Source organism: Thermobia domestica, chromosome 5, assembly GCF_964235325.1.
Source record: "Thermobia domestica chromosome 5, izTheDome1.hap1.1, whole genome shotgun sequence".
NCBI lineage: Eukaryota > Metazoa > Arthropoda > Insecta > Zygentoma > Lepismatidae > Thermobia > Thermobia domestica.
In genome coordinates, this window is record NC_137458.1 from 127,082,182 (window position 1) to 127,101,301 (window position 19,120).

At 35.3% G+C, this 19,120-nt stretch overlaps 1 protein-coding gene across 2 annotated transcripts in view; it reads left to right on the forward strand.

The window, feature by feature from the left end:
* chm (lysine acetyltransferase chameau) overlaps positions 1–19,120 on the forward strand; it is a 459,651-nt gene that overhangs the window by 16,864 nt on the left and 423,667 nt on the right. For both annotated transcript variants that reach the window (XM_081759086.1, XM_081759085.1), the window contains exon 3: positions 2,564–2,851. In XM_081759086.1, the coding sequence (XP_081615212.1) occupies positions 2,564–2,851 (288 nt within the window). The remainder of the gene's footprint in view (positions 1–2,563; positions 2,852–19,120) is intronic.

Consider the following 19,120-nt stretch of genomic DNA (forward strand, 5'->3'; position numbering starts at 1 on the left):
TCTTAGATGATATACAACAGGGCGAGATAATTCGATATGAAACCTCACGCCTGCCTGTATATATATATACTTTTTCCCAATTCGGACAGGTATGCATGTCAAATCGGTCTAGCATGTGCTGTTGGAATAATTAGTATTTACTCATGTTTTGTAAAACCATACTGTTCTCTCAGGTTCAGTATTTGCCATCTTCTTCAAAAGCCGAAACCGAATAACAACTATATCCTTCCTCTGATAAAAATTTCTTGTATCGAAACCCTTATATCTTGCATATGTTTTTGAAGTACTTTGTGCGGAATTGTTCTTCAACCCGTGAATAAACCATCCTTCTGCAACGAATCAAGGAAAGAATTTAAAGTTGGATACTTTTTTATAGTAATTATAAGCGTGACATCGAATTGCATTTTTCGTGAACTCATCTAGAGTTGAATTTACGACTTGCTCGTGACTTTTTTGTACCAGGTGTTGTGATACCGGAAGATTATTATCGTTTGTGCCCCCGAGTTTTTCTGCGATGACACGGATACTGTCCGCTTGATCTTCTTTTCTATGGGGAAAAGGGTACCTTTATTTCCTGTCTTGTCTTCGAAATAGCACCGTGCGTTCCTATGACTGGCTTTTGCATGTTGAAGCACTTTTCATATTCGATGTTATTCCAGAATATAAAGTCGCCATATTTATCTTTCTTTTATGAACACAGCACACACTGAACCTATTCACAATCAACAATTACTAGTAATTCGGAAAGAACACTTAAATCAGCACATATTCAAATATCTGTTAAGACAGACTCTACTATATCGTAACAGAAACAACTATTTGACAGATTTTTCAACCGGCAACAGCGCGGTCATGTGACCTTGGTTGCCTAGAAACAACGTTAATGAATACTGTAGTGATTAGCGAACCACCTTTCTTTCGTCTCGTTTCCAGCATGTGCAGCTAGCTATCTGTCAAAGATCAGCTTTCGTTAACTACACTTTACTAGTATAATAAAATACAAGCATTTCACCGAATAACGCTGAATGACACATTTCAGTGAATTCAGTGTTCCTAGACTTCAACATTGTTCTAATCAGAGTTTGCCCACATACTAGTGCTGTCACTCGGGCAATAGAGAAATAAGCCTTTCAATGTGTCATGTTCCATACAGCACTTGATTCTACAAGTAACTCAGCACATTTCAAAATGTGTCATGCATTGTTTTTCTTTGGGATTCTTCAATTTCTTATCGAATATTCGTGTCTGCTTTATATGATATGATATGTTTCAGTGGTATGGAAAGAAGCAGCAGCCACCACTCTTTAAGATACCGTGACATTATTAACATCTTAGAAAACTTTATGGTGGATGAGATCTAAAAGATATTCTTGATTTAATTGATTTGTCTATGTAAAACCAAGTCTAACTGTGAATAATTATTTAAAAGTACTTTTTTTTTGTAATAAATTAGTTTATGTTACAGAGTGTCCTCTTCTTCTCTGAAACATATTACAGAGCATTGGAAGTAAACTATATGGAGATTTGACGAAAATATAGAACTTACAGAACATTTCATATTACACAATGCTATTTTAGAAAATATTTCGTTTTATCAATAATTTAAAAGGATTTATCTATTTCAGTATTCTGTAAATTAAAATTGTTCATTATATCTAAAATGGGAATATCATGTAATCAGTAGTGATTTAAAACAGTATTAAAGTAGCGATTTAAGGTATAAGAATAATTGATTTGCTGTAGTCGAAAGCAAAAGTCATTTTACAGCTAGGTTTTCTTTTGCCAATAACTTAGAAATAATTAGAATCGACTAATTTGAATAATTAGCCGATTTATTCCGAAATTATCGGCAAAAGAGAATATGACACTGATTGGAAAAAGAGAATATGACACTGAGAAAGTACTTTTGCTTTCTTTGTACCTATTGTAATACAGAGTGGCCCTGTATTGATCAAGTATGACATTTTAGTTTACTAAGATAATAAGTTTATTTGCTTCAGTCTATTCCGAGTTCAATATACAAGTGAAAAGGAATTAAAAAGAAATAATGATCTAAACTTGTATGGATAACAGTAAGTAAATTATAAAATGTCATGAACCGATCAATATGGGACTGTCTACCTACTTTTGGGCCACCCTGTAGAGGAATTCATTCCAAAATTCTTGACAGGTCAGATTTCACCTTTAAGTGATTGTAGAGTCTATAGATTTATATAAATAAAAGTGTATAACATAAGGTTATCTAAAATGTGTTAATTGTTAAAAATGAGCATGTATGTCATGGCTTTTCGTACTCTGTTTTATATTTTCTTTTTCTAAATCCGGGGTTCGGTTGCTTTGTGGTAGAGGGGTTCCTATACTGGTCACAGGTCACTTATGCTTGTGGTGGACAGCATCATGTCCATGGGCCAATCTTCAGTGCCCATTCACTTCCGTTTTTCATCCGTCTTCATGAGCCCAAGGAAGCTAATCGTGGGTTATTAAACGTAAAAGTTCATTTTTGTGCAAAAACTTCCCCATGTGATGGTACAAATCTTGAAATATGTGCTTATTATTTATTCAGAGAGCAGTTCTGATACGGATTCTAGTGCAGAATCATCAGTGGCGGTTCCAGTTCAGAAGAAGCAGAAGAAGAATACTTCCAGTCAGCCACCTGCAGAAAATCAGTCCAAACAAGGAACAACTACATCCACTGCGGCATCTGCCACAACGGCGTCAGCAACGACTGCAGGATCTGAAAGTGAGACAGAAAACAGTAAACCACCAGTAACAAGAAAGCTTACGCGGTCAGCGAGTGCAAAAAGAAGCAAGCATTTGGTTGGAAAAACTAGTGACACCGAATCTGATACAGGTAAGAGTAACTTGTTACTATTATTACAAAGTTTCATTATTACTACGTACTATCGTTTAGCATTCACATATTTAGTTGTTTATTGAGTTATTAATATATTAATGTTTGTCAAAATATTTGTTTTAAAGTAAAAGATTACCACGAAATCTAATTTTTTTGTACAGCTCAATTTTACAGTGACTTAAATCAGTGTGTCCATCAGTAAATTAAACATTTTCATTTAAAATAGATTCTTGCTAGAAATCTTTTTTATTTTGTTCTAAGTTTTATGCAATTTTTATTTTAAAGTATGATATTTCATTTAAATTAATATTTATAGTCTATTTATATGAAGATGAAAATATGGAATTCATTGTTGTTCGTAACATAGGGTAAAGGGTGTTTTCTAATTGGGTAATAAAACAAAGAGATTTATAAATAACTATATGGTAATCAGGCCCAGATTAAGGTCCTTAAAGGTCCTGAAGATTTTGGTGTTCCCATATACATCTATATTATAAAATTGAAAGTGATTATGTTTATAACAGGTCCATTTAGTTGTAGTGCGACATCTTCAAATTCGAATTTTAACTAGCTCAAAATTTTGTCCAATTTTTGTCCATTTTTGTCCACCCAAAAAAAATTTTGTACCATTAAAATAAACGAGGGAGGGCCATTTCAAAATTTGGGGTACTTCGATCAGTTGTAGTGCGACATCTTCAAATTTGAATTTTAAGTAGCTCAGAATTTTGTCCAATTTTTGTCCATTTTTGTCCACCCAAGAAAAAATTTTGTGCCATTAAAATAAACGAGGGAGGGCCACTTCAAAATTTGGCCGAATCATTTAGCTGTAGTGCGACATCTTCAAATTCGAATTTTAAGTAGCTCAGAATTTTGTCCAATTTTTGTCCATTTTTGTCCACCCAAGAAAAAGATTTGTACCATTAAAATAAACGAGGAAGGGCTATTTCAAAATTTGGCCGAACCATTTAGCTGTAGTGCGACATCTTCAAATTCGAATTTTAAGTAGCTCAGAATTTTGTCCAGTTTTGTCCATTTTTGTCCACCCAAGAAAAAATAAACGAGGGAGGGCCATTTCAAAATTTGGCCGAACCATTTAGCTGTAGTGCGACATCTTCAAATTCGAATTTTAAGTAGGTCAGAATTTTGTCCAATTTTTGTCCATTTTTGTCCACCCAAGAAAAAATTTTGTACCATTAAAATAAACGAGGGAGGGCCATTTCAAAATGTGGGGTACTTCGATCACCTGAAGTGCGACATCTTCAAATTTGAATTTTAAGTAGCTCAGAATTTTGTCCAATTTTTGTCCATTTTTGTCCACGCAAGAAAAATTTTTGTACCATTAAAATAAACGAGGGAGGGCCATTTCAAAATTTGGCCGAACCATTTAGCTGTAGTGCGACATCTTCAAATTCGAATTTTAACTAGCTCAGAATTTTGTCCAATTTTTGTCCACCCAAGAAAAAATTTTGTACCATTAAAATAAACGAGGGAGGGCTATTTCAAAATTTGGCCGAACCATTTAGCTGTAGTGCGACATCTTCAAATTCGAATTTTAAGTAGCTCAGAATTTTGTCCAATTTTTGTCCATTTTTGTCCACCCAAGAAAAAAATTTGTACCATTAAAATAAACGAGGGAGGGCCATTTCAAAATGTGGGGTACTTCGATCACCTGTAGTGCGACATCTTCAAATTTGAATTTTAAGTAGCTCAGAGTTTTGTCCAATTTTTGTCCATTTTTGTCCACCCAAGAAAAAATTTTGTACCATTAAAATAAACGAGGGAGGGCCATTTCAAAATTTGGCCGAACCATCTAGCTGTAGTGCGACATCTTCAAATTCGAATTTTAACTAGCTCAGAATTTTGTCCAATTTTTGTCCACCCAAGAAAAAATTTTGTACCAGTAAAATAAACGAGGAAGGGCTATTTCAAAATTTGGCCGAACCATTTAGCTGTAGTGCGACATCTTCAAATTCGAATTTTAAGTAGCTCAGAATTTTGTCCAGTTTTGTCCATTTTTGTCCACCCAAGAAAAAATAAACGAGGGAGGGCCATTTCAAAATTTGGCCGAACCATTTAGCTGTAGTGCGACATCTTCAAATTCGAATTTTAAGTAGGTCAGAATTTTGTCCAATTTTTGTCCATTTTTGTCCACCCAAGAAAAAATTTTGTACCATTAAAATAAACGAGGGAGGGCCATTTCAAAATGTGGGGTACTTCGATTACCTGAAGTGCGACATCTTCAAATTTGAATTTTAAGTAGCTCAGAATTTTGTCCAATTTTTGTCCATTTTTGTCCACGCAAGAAAAATTTTTGTACCATTAAAATAAACGAGGGAGGGCCATTTCAAAATTTGGCCGAACCATTTAGCTGTAGTGCGACATCTTCAAATTCGAATTTTAACTAGCTCAGAATTTTGTCCAATTTTTGTCCACCCAAGAAAAAATTTTGTACCATTAAAATAAACGAGGGAGGGCTATTTCAAAATTTGGCCGAACCATTTAGCTGTAGTGCGACATCTTCAAATTCGAATTTTAAGTAGCTCAGAATTTTGTCCAATTTTTGTCCATTTTTGTCCACCCAAGAAAAAATTTTGTACTATTAAAATAAACGAGGGAGGGCCATTTCAAAATTTGGCCGAACCATTTAGCTGTAGTGCGACATCTTCAAATTTGAATTTAAATAGCTCAGAATTTTGTCCAATTTTTGTCCATTTTTGTCCACCCAAGAAAAAATATTGTACCATTAAAATAAACGAAGGAGGGCCATTTCGAAATTTGGCCTAACCATTTAGCTGTAGTGCGACATCCTCAAATTCGAATTTTAACTAGCTCAGAATTTTGTCCAATTTTTGTCCATTTTTGTCCACCCAAGAAAAAATTTTGTACCATTAAAATAAACGAGGGAGGGCCATTTCAAAATTTGGCCGAACCATTTAGCTGTAGTGCGTCATATTCAAGTTCGAATTTTAAGTAGCTCAGAATTTTGTCCAATTTTTGTCCATTTTTGTCCACGCAAGAAAAAATTTTGTACCATTAAAATAAACGAGGGAGGGCCATTTCAAAACTTGGGACATTTCGATCACCCGTAGTGCGACATCTTCGAATTCGAATTTTAACTAACTTAGAATTTTGTCCAATTTTTGTCTCTAGTGCCGTTTCAAAATTTTTCCACTTACTTCACTTGTAGTTATAAAGTTCAAATTCTAATTTTAATTATTCAAAATTTAGTCTAGCTTTTGTTCATTTTTGTAAAACCATGAAAAAATGTTGTACCATTCAATTTAACAATGGAGGGCAATTACAAATAGTGGCCAGTTCGATCATCTGGAGTGCGATATCTTTTTATTCGAATTTTGACTAACTGACAAGTGAGAACTAAGTACATTTCTCTTACCACAAAGAACTTTGTACCATTCAAATAAACGATTGAGGGTCATTTCAAGATTTGGCCAATTCGATGTCTTGTAGTGCGACAATATTTAAATCCTAATTTTAATTAACTCATAATTTTGTCCGATGCGTGTACGTTGTTGTAGAACCAAAAATAATTTTGTAATATTTAAAAGAACGAATTAAGGACATTTTTAAATTTTAACCACATGGATTATTTGTAGTGCAACATCTTTAAATTAAAGCTTTTAACAAGCTTACAATTTTGTCTAAATTTTGTACTTTCTTCTATCACAAGTAAAAGATTTTCTACAATTTAGGAAAACATCAAGGGGTCATTTCAAAGTTTGGCCTATTCGAACACCTGTAATGTGACATCTTCATAGTTCGGCTCGGCAGGAGTCATCTCGGTTGCGATAAGCCATCGGCTCAGCTCAGGCGACCCATCGGCTCGACTCAGGTTAGCCACGGCTTGGGTCGGTTCGGCTCACGTGAGACATGGGCTCTGTTTGATTCGGCGGAATTGAGTCACCAGCTCGAACCGGCTCAGTTGCGACGAGCCACCGGCTCAGTTCGGCTCGGCTTAGGTGAGCCATCATCTCTCTTTTTCTCGGCTCGGCTCAGCTCATGTGAGACATCGGCTCGGATCGGCTCGGTTTTGAGATCTGTTGGCTCGGCTCAATTCTCGGTTCGGCTCGGTAGTGACTTAACCGTGAGCCGAGCCGCTCGAGCCGTTGACAACACTATCATATTCGAATGTTATGTAGCTCAGAACTTAGTGAATTTTTACTATCAACAAAACTTTTGTAAAATTCAAATAAACGTGGAAGAGTCATTTCAAATTTGGCCAATTAGATCACCTGTAGTGTGACCATCTTCAAATTCTGAATTCAAAATGCCGAATTACCATTAACTTGGAATGCCACCAATTCGTATTAAAGAATTAAGAACAACAGCGTCCTCTACGAGTTTTGCACCTTCAGAAAATGTAGATATTTTATCTTGTACCCTCGCCGTTAATGAGAAAATCCTAATTAAAAATGGGGAATTACCATTAACTCGGAACACCACCAGCGTCTTCTACGAGTTTTGCACCCTCCGAAAATGTCGATATTTCATTTTGTACCCTCGCCGTTAATGAGAAATTCCGAATTACTATTAACTTGGAACGCCACTATTTTATACTGAAGAATTAAGAACACCAGCGTCTTCTACGAGTTTTGCACCCTCAGAAAATGTCGCTATTTCATTTTGTACCCTCACTGCTAATGATAAATTCCTAATTCCAAATGCCGAATTACTATTAACTTGGAACGCCACTATTTTGTACTGAAGAATTAAGGACACCAGCGTCTTCTACGAGTTTTGCACCCTCCGAAAATGTCGATATTTCATTATGTACCCTCGCTGTTAATGAGAAATTCCTAATTCAAAATGCCGAATTTCCATTAGCTTGGAACGCCACCAATTCGTATTGAAGAACCAAGAATACCAGCGTTTTCTAGAAGTTTTATACGCACAGAAAATGTCGATATTTCATTTTGTAACCTCACAGTTAATGAGAAATTCCAAACTCAGAATGCCGAAATAACATTAACCTGGAAAGCCAACAACACATTTTGAAGAAATAACAACATTAGAGTCTTCTGCCGTTTTAGCATTTTCAGAAAATGTGGATAATGAGAAATTTAAAGCTCAAAATGCCGAATAATCATTAATTTGGAATGCCACCAATTCGTATTGCAGAACTAAGAACACTTCTACGTCTTCTACGAGTTCTATATTCTCTGAAACTGTCGATATTTCATTTTGTACCCTTACAGTTAATGAGAAATTTTCAATTTAAAGTGCCTAATTATCATTAACTTGAAACAGCACGAACTCATTTTGAAGAAATAAGATAAGCGTTTCCTGAGTCCTGCTCCGTCAGAAAATGCCGATAATTCGTTTTGTGTCTTGTCAGTTAACGAGGAATTCAAATTCAACATGTCACAAATCACATTTTGTCTACAGTAAAACAACATATTTTAGCAAAAGGATAGTTTAGTAATGAATAATTAATTAAACTGTACTAATACGTAGATATTATGTTACAAGATAGTTCAATTAATTACGTTAAAATATGACTAAGTATACTGATAAAGTACATTATTTTATTATTAGCATAGGTGAAAGTGGATCTGAAAAGGAAGTGGATCTCCCTCGCTGTTCCCTGTACCTATCTTTGTCTTTTTTTTTTTTTTTTTTTTTTTTAAAGGAAGTAGAGAATGCCATAGATATTGTCATTAACTTTTAACGCCATGGATAGTTTTTGGAAGCGGGGTAACGGCGTCCACTTGCAGTCCCCTTCACTTTTACATCCAATTGTTTGCTCGAAGTTATTTCGATGTGCAAAACTCGTAGAATAAGCTGGTGTTCTCAATTCTTCAAAATGAGTTGGTGGCGTTCCAAGTTAATGGTAATTCGGCATTTTGAATTTTGAATTTCTCATTAACTGTGAGAGTACAAAATAAATTATCGACATTTTCTAAGGGTGCAAAACTTGTAGAAGACGCTGGTGTTTTTAATTCTTCAGTACAAATTAATGGCGTTCCAAAATAATGGTAATTCGGCATTTTGAATACGAAATTTCTCATTAACTATCGGGGTACAAAACGAAATATCGACATTTTCTGAGGGTGAAAAACTCGTAGAGGACGCTGTTGTTCTTAATTCTTTAATACGAATTGGTGGCATTCCAAGTTAATTGTAATTCGGCATTTTGAATTCGGAATTTCTCATTAACTGTCAGATACAAAACTACATATCGACATTTTCTGCCTGTGCAAAATCGTAGAAGACATTGGTGTTCTTTATTCTTCAATACAAATTGGTGGTTTTCCAAGTTAATGGTAATTCGGCATTTTGAATTTTAGTTATCTCATTTACTGGGAGGGTTCAAAATGAAATATAGACATCTTCGGAGGGTGCAAAACTCGTGGAAGACGCTGGTGTTCTTAATTCTTCAGTACGAAATAGTGGCGTTCCAAGTTAATGGTAATTCGGCATTTTGAATTCGGAATTTCTCATTAACTGTGAGGGTACAAAATGAAATATCGACATTTTGTAAGGGTGCAAAACTCGTAGATGACACTGATATTGTTAATTCTTCGAAATGAGTTGGTCAAGTGCCCCAAATTTTGAAATGGCCCTCCCTCGTTTATTTTAATGGTACAAAATTTTTTCTTGGGTGGACAAAAATGGACAAAAATTGGACAAAATTCTAAGCTAGGTAAATTCGAATTTAAAGATGTCGCACTACAGGTGATCGAAGTCCCCAAATTTTGAAATGGCCCTCCCTCGTTTATTTTAATGGTATAAAATTCTTTCTTTGGTGGACAAAAATTGACAAAAATTGGACAAAATTCTGAGCTACTTAAAATTCGAATTTGAAGAGTCGCACTACAGGTGACCGAAGTGTTCCAAATTTTGAAATGGCCCTCCCTCGTTTATTTTAATGGTACAAATTTTTTTCTTGGGTGGACAAAAATGGACAAAAATTGGACAAAATTCTGACCTACTTAAAATTCGAATTTGAAGATGTCGCACTACAGCTAAGTGGTTCGGCCAAATTTTGAAATGGCCCTCCCTCGTTTATTTTTTCTTGGGTGGACAAAAATGGACAAAAATTGGACAAAATTCTGAGCTAGTTAAAATTCGAATTTGAAGATGTCGCACTACAGCTAAATGGTTCGGCCAAATTTTGAAATGGCCCTCCCTCGTTTATTTTAATGGTACAAATTTTTTTCTTGGGTGGACAAAAATGGACAAAAATTGGACAAAATTCTGAGGTAGTTAAAATTCAAATTTGAAGATGTCGCACTACAGGTGATCGAAGTACCCCAAATTTTGAAATGGCCCTCCCTCGTTTATTTTAATGGTACAAAATTTTTTCTTGGGTGGACAAAAATGGACAAAAATTGGACAAAATTCTGAGCTACTTAAAATTCAAATTTGAAGATGTCGCACTACAGGTGATCGAAGTACCCCAAATTTTGAAATGGCCCTCCCTCGCTTATTTTAATGGTACAAAATTTTTTCTTGGGTGGACAAAAATGGACAAAAATTGGACAAAATTCTGAGCTACTTAAAATTCAAATTTGAAGATGTCGCACTACAGGTGATCGAAGTACCCCAAATTTTGAAATGGCCCTCCCTCGTTTATTTTAATGGTACAAAATTTTTTCTTGGGTGGACAAAAATGGACAAAAATTGGACAAAATTCTGAGCTACTTAAAATTCGAATTTGAAGAGTCGCACTACAGGTGACCGAAGTGTTCCAAATTTTGAAATGGCCCTCCCTCATTTATTTTAATGGTACAAATTTTTTTCTTGGGTGGACAAAAATGGACAAAAATTGGACAAAATTCTGACCTACTTAAAATTCGAATTTGAAGATGTCGCACTACAGCTAAATGGTTCGGCCAAATTTTGAAATGGCCCTCCCTCGTTTATTTTTTCTTGGGTGGACAAAAATGGACAAAAATTGGACAAAATTCTGAGCTAGTTAAAATTCGAATTTGAAGATGTCGCACTACAGCTAAATGGTTCGGCCAAATTTTGAAATGGCCCTCCCTCGTTTATTTTAATGGTACAAATTTTTTTCTTGGGTGGACAAAAATGGACAAAAATTGGACAAAATTCTGAGGTAGTTAAAATTCGAATTTGAAGATGTCGCACTACAGCTAAATGGTTCCTCCAAATTTTGAAATGGCCCTCCCTCGTTTATTTTAATGGTACAAAATTTTTTCTTGGGTGGACAAAAATGGACAAAAATTGGACAAAATTCTGAGCTACTTAAAATTCAAATTTGAAGATGTCGGACTACAGGTGATCGAAGTACCCCAAATTTTGAAATGGCCCTCCCTCGTTTATTTTAATGGTACAAAATTTTTTCTTGGGTGGACAAAAATGGACAAAAATTGGACAAAATTCTGAGCTACTTAAAATTCAAATTTGAAGATGTCGCACTACAGGTGATCGAAGTACCCCAAATTTTGAAATGGCCCTCCCTCGCTTATTTTAATGGTACAAAATTTTTTCTTGGGTGGACAAAAATGGACAAAAATTGGACAAAATTCTGAGCTACTTAAAATTCAAATTTGAAGATGTCGCACTACAGGTGATCGAAGTACCCCAAATTTTGAAATGGCCCTCCCTCGTTTATTTTAATGGTACAAAATTTTTTCTTGGGTGGACAAAAATGGACAAAAATTGGACAAAATTCTGAGCTACTTAAAATTCAAATTTGAAGATGTCGCACTACAGGTGATCGAAGTACCCCAAATTTTGAAATGGCCCTCCCTCGTTTATTTTAATGGTACAAAATTTTTTCTTGGGTGGACAAAAATGGACAAAAATTGGACAAAATTCTGAGCTAGTTAAAATTCGAATTTGAAGATGTCGCACTACAACTAAATGGACCCGTTTATGACTCCTAATCTCTTGAACCACCCGACCGATCTCGATTAAATTTTCAACATTGGTACGATTCGGGCCTGGGAGTGATTTTATCTATTCATTCTGATGATGTAACGTAGGGGAGGAGGGGAAGATATAAAAAAATAAAAATCAATAACTCTTGAACCGAACGAACAATCTCAATTAAATTTTCAACATAGATAAAATTTGTGCCTGGGATTTTTTTTTAATCATTTCACTTTGATGGAGCAACGTAGGGGAGAAGGAGGAGGGGGAGATATACAAAAATCAATGTAAATTAAAATAAAAGTGACTAGGTTCGTGAATTAATAACTCTTGAACCACCTGACCGAACTCAATCAAATTTTCAATGTGGATGAGGTTCGAGACTGGGATGTTTCTTATTGTTTCACTTTGGCGGTAGACTTAGGGAATGGAGAGGAGATGAGGAAAGGTATATAAAAACGAATAAAACTTTAACTCTTGAACCACCCGACCGATCTCTATCAAACTTTCAACATAGGGGAAGTTTGGGTCTGATTTTTTTTTTTTTTTTTTTGTGTGTGTGTGTGTGTGTAATTTCACTTTGACTGTAGAACCTAGGGATGGGTATGGGGAAGGGGAGGTATATATAGATAAAACTCCTGAACCATCCAGGGGGCGCGGTGGCTCAGTGGTAGAGCGTTCACCTCCGGTGTTTGGGGTCCCTGCTTCGATCCCAGCTCGCGCCGTGTGGACTTTGTGGTAGACAAACATCGTGCTTGTGGGTTTTCTCGGGGTTCTCCTGTTTCCTCCCACTTTCTTCATTCCACCATTTTCACTCATCTTTCATCATCACCGTCTCCTTTAGCCTAACCGGCATAATCGTGGGACGTAAAACTTAAAGATTTCATTTTTCATTTTCCTGAATATTCCAATTGATCTCATTCAAATTTTCAATATATATGAGGTTCGGGCCTAGGATGATTTTTATCATATCACTTTGACGGTACAACTTAGTGAAGGAGGACGGGAAGGGGGAGAGAAATTTAAAAATGATCGAAATTGACCGATATTAGTGTCGAATCCATAGTTTTCGGAGTCACTGAGATGAACAGTGACACATCCGATCTCGTTTAAATTCAAATTCAGCACCGGAACCTGAGGGAGGGAGAGGAAGGATATATATAGAAATGATCGAAAATGGCCAATATTAGTGTCGAATCCATGAGTTGGAAAGTGACACTCCCGACCCCGTTTACATCCAAATTCAGCCCTGCAATTTGGTGGAGGGAGGGGAAGATATATAAACATGATCAAAAATGACCGATATTATTGTTGAATCCATAGTTTTCGGGGTCACTGAGATGAACAGTGACACATCCGATCCCGTTTAAATCCAAATTCAGCACTGTAACCTGAGGGAGGGAGAGGAAGGATATATATAGAAATGATCGAAAATGACCAATATTAGTGTCGAATCCATAGTTTTCGAGGTCGCTAAGATGAAAAGTGGCATTTTCAATGCCCCCTCCCCTCAACATGTGGAGAAGGGGGGGAGACACAAAATCATCGGAAATGACCTAGTGCCGAATCCATAGTTTTCGGTGTCACTGAGATGAACCGTGACACTTCTGATGCCGTTTAAATCCAAATTTAGCCATGCCACGTGTGGAAGAGGAGGGGAGACAAATATAAAAATAATCGAAAATGACCGATATCAGAGAGCATTTTACGTAGTAATAGTAAAAAGTGACTGAATAACGGAACATATTACTATTTTTTAATTAATTTAACCCAGCGAAATAGGTAATTGCTAGTATATATATATATATATATATACAAAATATAAACTGAAATACAATTTTATTTATCGAAATTAAACAAAACTTACAGTATGATGAAAAATAATGTTTATTTTTGTATACTTCTACTTTATTTATATTAGAATTTTTTTTTAATTGCAGTCTTTGATCAGATCCTCAGCCACTACTATTTATTATTTTTTGCCGCCAAAAAGGTTGTTTTTGACGGAGTATGTATGTGATTTTTTGTAACATAAAGAAAGTATACACATTTCGTAGACTGCATACAAAGTTTGTCCTGCTTTCATGTATATGAGGGGTGGAAGGGCAATTTTGCCCTTCGATTTCATGACCCTTGGCAGTGTGAACTCTGTGAATGCTCTTGTTATTATTGTACGACGACCTGTATATACAGGGTGAACCAGTTATCTTGATACGCCTCTGTAACAGACAAAACATGCTAAAATTTGGTACCATGCAAATATCAGCAGAGGGTATTGTTTGGCATTCTGCGATAATACAGATTAACAGAATTGCCAACCCAGCATAAAGCTACTTTTTAATAGCACTATATCCAATTATTGCATAGTTCAAATATGCATTTTAAGTGAAAACTTACAATATAGCATTTGTTATTCAGTGTTGCAAACTAAGGACGGTACTTTATCACAAACATCCAAATTTTATAGCAGTAGTAACGTAAGTGAGACGGACGGGCTTTTGCATATTCAAAGTACCTTATTATCGAATACTATGATCATGATATAACGGTCTATACAATTCTATGACTTAGAATAAATGCAGTGGACTTAATCTCTTCAATGTGGTTAGAGTGGACTTAGTCTCTTCAACCATTGATGAAGATCCAGTGATGTGGGTGAAATCATATGCGTCTCTGGCGGGGGGAGGGCGAGGGGGTCGCGTCCCCCCAATATTTTAAAGTACAAGATATTCAATATTTCATTCTAATTTAATTTATTTACTAACGACAGAATAACAAATAAATAAATAAATAATAATAATAATCATATTTATTTGGAATATATTATTCAGGCTGTAGAATGATTATAGAAATATCAGAGTTCTTGATATACCTTAGGGGATCCGTGAAGGTAAGCAGGAAGGTAACAAATGAAATCGAAGATAATAAATAGGTTGGGCTAGAAAGCACCATTTTAATCACTTTCTTCGATGTCCTCCCCAAATTTTACATGCCAGAGACGCCAGTGGGTGAAATCACCAGTACTTTTGCACCTTGGAAAGCACGCTGCATGGTTAGTTACATTAGAGGGCAATGTAACGCCGTTTTCATAAATACGTAAAATACACGCAACAGGTAAAATGAATGTTCAGTAGAAGTTGAATATCTTTTCTATATATTACAATCAAAATTGTTTAATAATTTGTTTGCAAAATGATAGTAAAACTCTCACAGCTAGTATAACCTAGTAATGACAGACAGTGCATTAACTTCCATTTTTGTGTACTGCAGCATGCGATAACTATAATCCTAGACAATCTGCTTCTCAGCTGCGGCAAGTGACTTGCAAATAAAGGCAGAATACCTATGATAATGATCTGCTTACCCGCTCAGGAATTTTAATAATCATTTTACTTATTTGTAAATGTTATTCCTGAAAATACTTTGCAATTCCTAGCTTTCGGGTTTTCCTAGAGCCCCTTAATGGAGGATAAAAACAGGAAGAAAAAACTTATATTTTAGGGGGCCCAAAATGTATTTTTGCAGGCTGGCCTGCACAGTTATCTTTACGTCATTTTTATGTGTAGCTTTACTATTTCTACTTATGTAACTATTTCATATTCTACATTATACTCAAAACTAGCCTCTTCGTCCGCTGAATGTGTTAAGGACTGCAGTTGCCATGAAATAAATTGAATACCGTTTTGGTTGCGGAAAGGAGATTTGGCTAGGTGTCAGTTTCAAGAAGAGTCAAATAGAGGAGATCACGGTGTGTGTGTGTGTCTGAACTCCAATGAATTTACCTCGCACCAGTGATATTTCGGAGCCAGAAGTTCGAATGTTGTATGCGCTTCAAATATTTTCCATTATCTTTCTGATATTGTCTTGCCGGGCGAACAACGGGTATATCTGCTAGTCCTCAATAGTTTTTTTTTCTCCTCGAGTTTGTATCTTTCGATTTGATGCAGCCTTCTACTCTTCCCAATTCTAAGCTAGATTTTTCATTGTATGTTTTCTTCTGTGTATCTTGTATTATGTGGTTCGTATATTTCAATTGTGACTTTCTTCTAGATATATTTCTTTCTTCACTTTCCTCCATAGCTACCAGCGTGATTTCTTCATGTCTTATAATATGTCCAATCATTTCATCCCTTTATTTCGAAATAGTCTTCAGTATACTGCTTTTTTTTTTTTCCTACCATTGCCAACACTTCCATTTGATACTTCATTCATCTATCTAATATTCAGCTCCTATACCTTCACGTTTCTAAGGTTTCCACGCCACGCTTCATAGATATGATATATGCTTTGATTAGATTTTTCTTCAGTTCATTGTCAGTATGATGTGTTGGGTCTGTGGTTCAATCCTAGCCTACGCCAAATGGACTTTGTGGTGGTTAAACACCGTGTGCGTGAGTTCGGTAATCTCCTGTTTTTTCACATTTTCATCGTTCCACCATTATTATCCATCTCATCATTGTCTTCTTTGGCCTCAGTGCATGCATAGTTGTGGGATGTTAAACTAAAAAGAAAGAAAATAGAAGTTGATGTTTCTAGTTAGAATATTTTGTTTTGTTTTTCTTCCAATTCCTTCTTCGCCTGAGCTAATCTCGATTTTACATTTTGTTTGTACCTATTATCAATTGTTATTTACTCCCTAAGTAACAAAAATTCCTGCTCATCTTTCACCAGTTATCTTCTCTAACTTTACTTTCCTTTTATTCAGGGTTCACATTGACCTTGAAAGTCAGAAAAAATAGATTGAATCAGGGAAATATTTCAATGTACATGCCGAAAATCATATAAATCTGTATGTTTTACAGAAGAATCGGGGAATTTTTGAGCTGCCCACAGGAGATATGAAGATCGTCTCAAATAATCAAGATAGATTCAGAAAGAAGAAGATAAAAAAAAAGTGTTGAAGTAAGATAATTATCTTTAGAAATAAAGAAGCTTGAGAAATACAGAAAGGTGTTAAAATATCAAGCCTTAAAAGAGAAAGAACAAAATAATAATTCAAATACTACAGAACAACAACAACAACAACACTAAAAAAGTTTTCGTTATTGTAGATAAAACAGTGCTGCAAATGCAAACCACATGTTTTCATGTTGATAGGTGAATTTAATAGTTTTTGACTTGCTGATTCCGAACATGAAATCCATTTTCTCTCATCACCCTAGATTCTTCCGCAAATTGGCTTTAAAAATCAAACCCAATACCGCGAAAATGTATGTGTATATACTGTATTACGTATGGGAACAGAAATACGGAGTAACTATACAGATGCCTGCACTGGAATATTTATAAATTTATACGTAAATGTGATTGAATGTAAAAACATTCACCAACAAACTTATTTTTATTCTTAGATAGGTCTGTATATGCACACATACAACCCTACATCTGATGAACATGTAAATCAAACAAATACTTTTGAGTTGTTTTTCACACGCTTTCTTCTGTGAACTTTGGTTAGTTTCTTATGCTTTTCTTCTGCGGTTTGTTTGTTTATGGTCCAGCAGTATTCCGCCATCGTACTAACACTTCACCTACTCTGATGTGTATGTTCATATCTCTCATATCCTGTAGAATATTCTTACAGTCTGCACCCTTGTGGTTACCGAGAAAATTCTCTGTTACAATTTTGAACCTAAGACAGGCATTTCTCTCAGCTGGATTCATTGTAGCTTCAAAACCCCTGGCTTTGCTAAGTTTTCGTATATCAGGACCAACAAATACACATTCTTTCACTTTTCAATGGGACAAGAGTGGAAATTTATTACATACAAGCTTGAAACATTGTCCTTGTTTGTCAAGTGCTTTCACAAATTTTCTTGATCAACTAAACGTTTTTTTTTTTTTTTTTTTTAACTTCCTGGACTCTAGAGTATCCTGAATGGGCACTCCATTCTTACCTGCTGTTCACTTTTCACCCTGCTTTTCCACTTGCTTTCCCACTGAAGGGTGGCACCTTCGTATGCGCAGATTGTTGTCTTAGTAAAGTGCTCAAAATTTTGAAATCACCACACACTTCCCATTCATATACTTAATATTTAATTTTATTTAGAATTGATTTCATGGTTTCATAAGTTTCTTATTTGAAATCGAATGGTTACAAATGGGTACTTAATTCCATTGTATAAAAGAATATATTTTAAGCTCGTTTTGTTAGAATCAAAAAACAGTCTCCAGCTAGTGGAAAGTAAAGAAAAATTTAACTCGTTAAGCAAATCCAACACATCACAATAGTACACAAGAGATTCTTCTTGTATAAAGTAGGATGACAAATGACTTTCTCAACATCCGTGCCAGGCAAAAGTTGTTTCAAAGGCCAGAACGTTCCTTTCGTGAAGCTTACAACCAAGAATTTCAAGGGTATAGACTGAGATGAACTACTAGTCGGTTAAAAGTTGTCATGTTACGTGCTACTTTCTTGGCTTGACAAACTAGAATCTCTAACGCACTTTAGGATAAATGTTTTGCGTTAGGAATATCTGGACCGTGTCCCATAGGTCGTGTGGTTGAAGGAATGTTTGAATAAACTACCTTCTTATTTTTTTGCATTGAGGCCAACAATTTCACAAGAGTAGAAGTAGCACTACGATTCTTCGGCTCTCTCTAAATCATAGGAATTCTATGTGGCATAAACACCTGTTTTCCCTTACTCCAATTTCTCAACGATTCTAAACAAGAACGGCACACTTTATATGGAGCCCATGGTTTCGATTGGTCACAAGTTTTATATAAAAATAAACGTTATATGCTTTTAAAAAATCAAATTCCATAAGCCTTGCTTTTGTCTCATAGGAACAAACTCACCGCAATTACAACAAAAGACATCCGACTATTTGTACAACTACGACTTGCCACTTTTATGTGGGTAGCAAATGAACATAGGATTACAGAAGTAAATACAACTGAAGTCATGATATGGCACAAGTTCATTTCTTGATACGTTAACTGAAATAAATCAATTTAAGAACTACAAAACAATTTGTACCATAAACTGTGCAGAATATTGTTATTCACATTACACAATTGTGTTTGTAAATAAAAATAAATGAAGATTATGTCTGCTAAATTTATGACTTAGTTTCTTTTTTATAACTATATCTGCTATATAATTGTTTGTAAGTGGACCACGGCCATCTAGCGAGCTCTTGATGAACTACAGAGCAAACAGGTACTAGTTGGTTCAAGCGTAACTAGAGAATTACTAGTAATTCTAGGATGATAGGGAAAAAACTAATGCCAGATTCTGAATGAGCGACCTTGAAAACATGCAATCCACCTGAAATTTTGAAATCAAGAATACCCATGCAGATTAATTATGATTTATGTTCGCTTGTTTATGTTTATGAGTATATTTAGAATGCCTAGATATTAAAATATGTCGTTAGTGTATAATCATTGTTTGATACTAGTTTT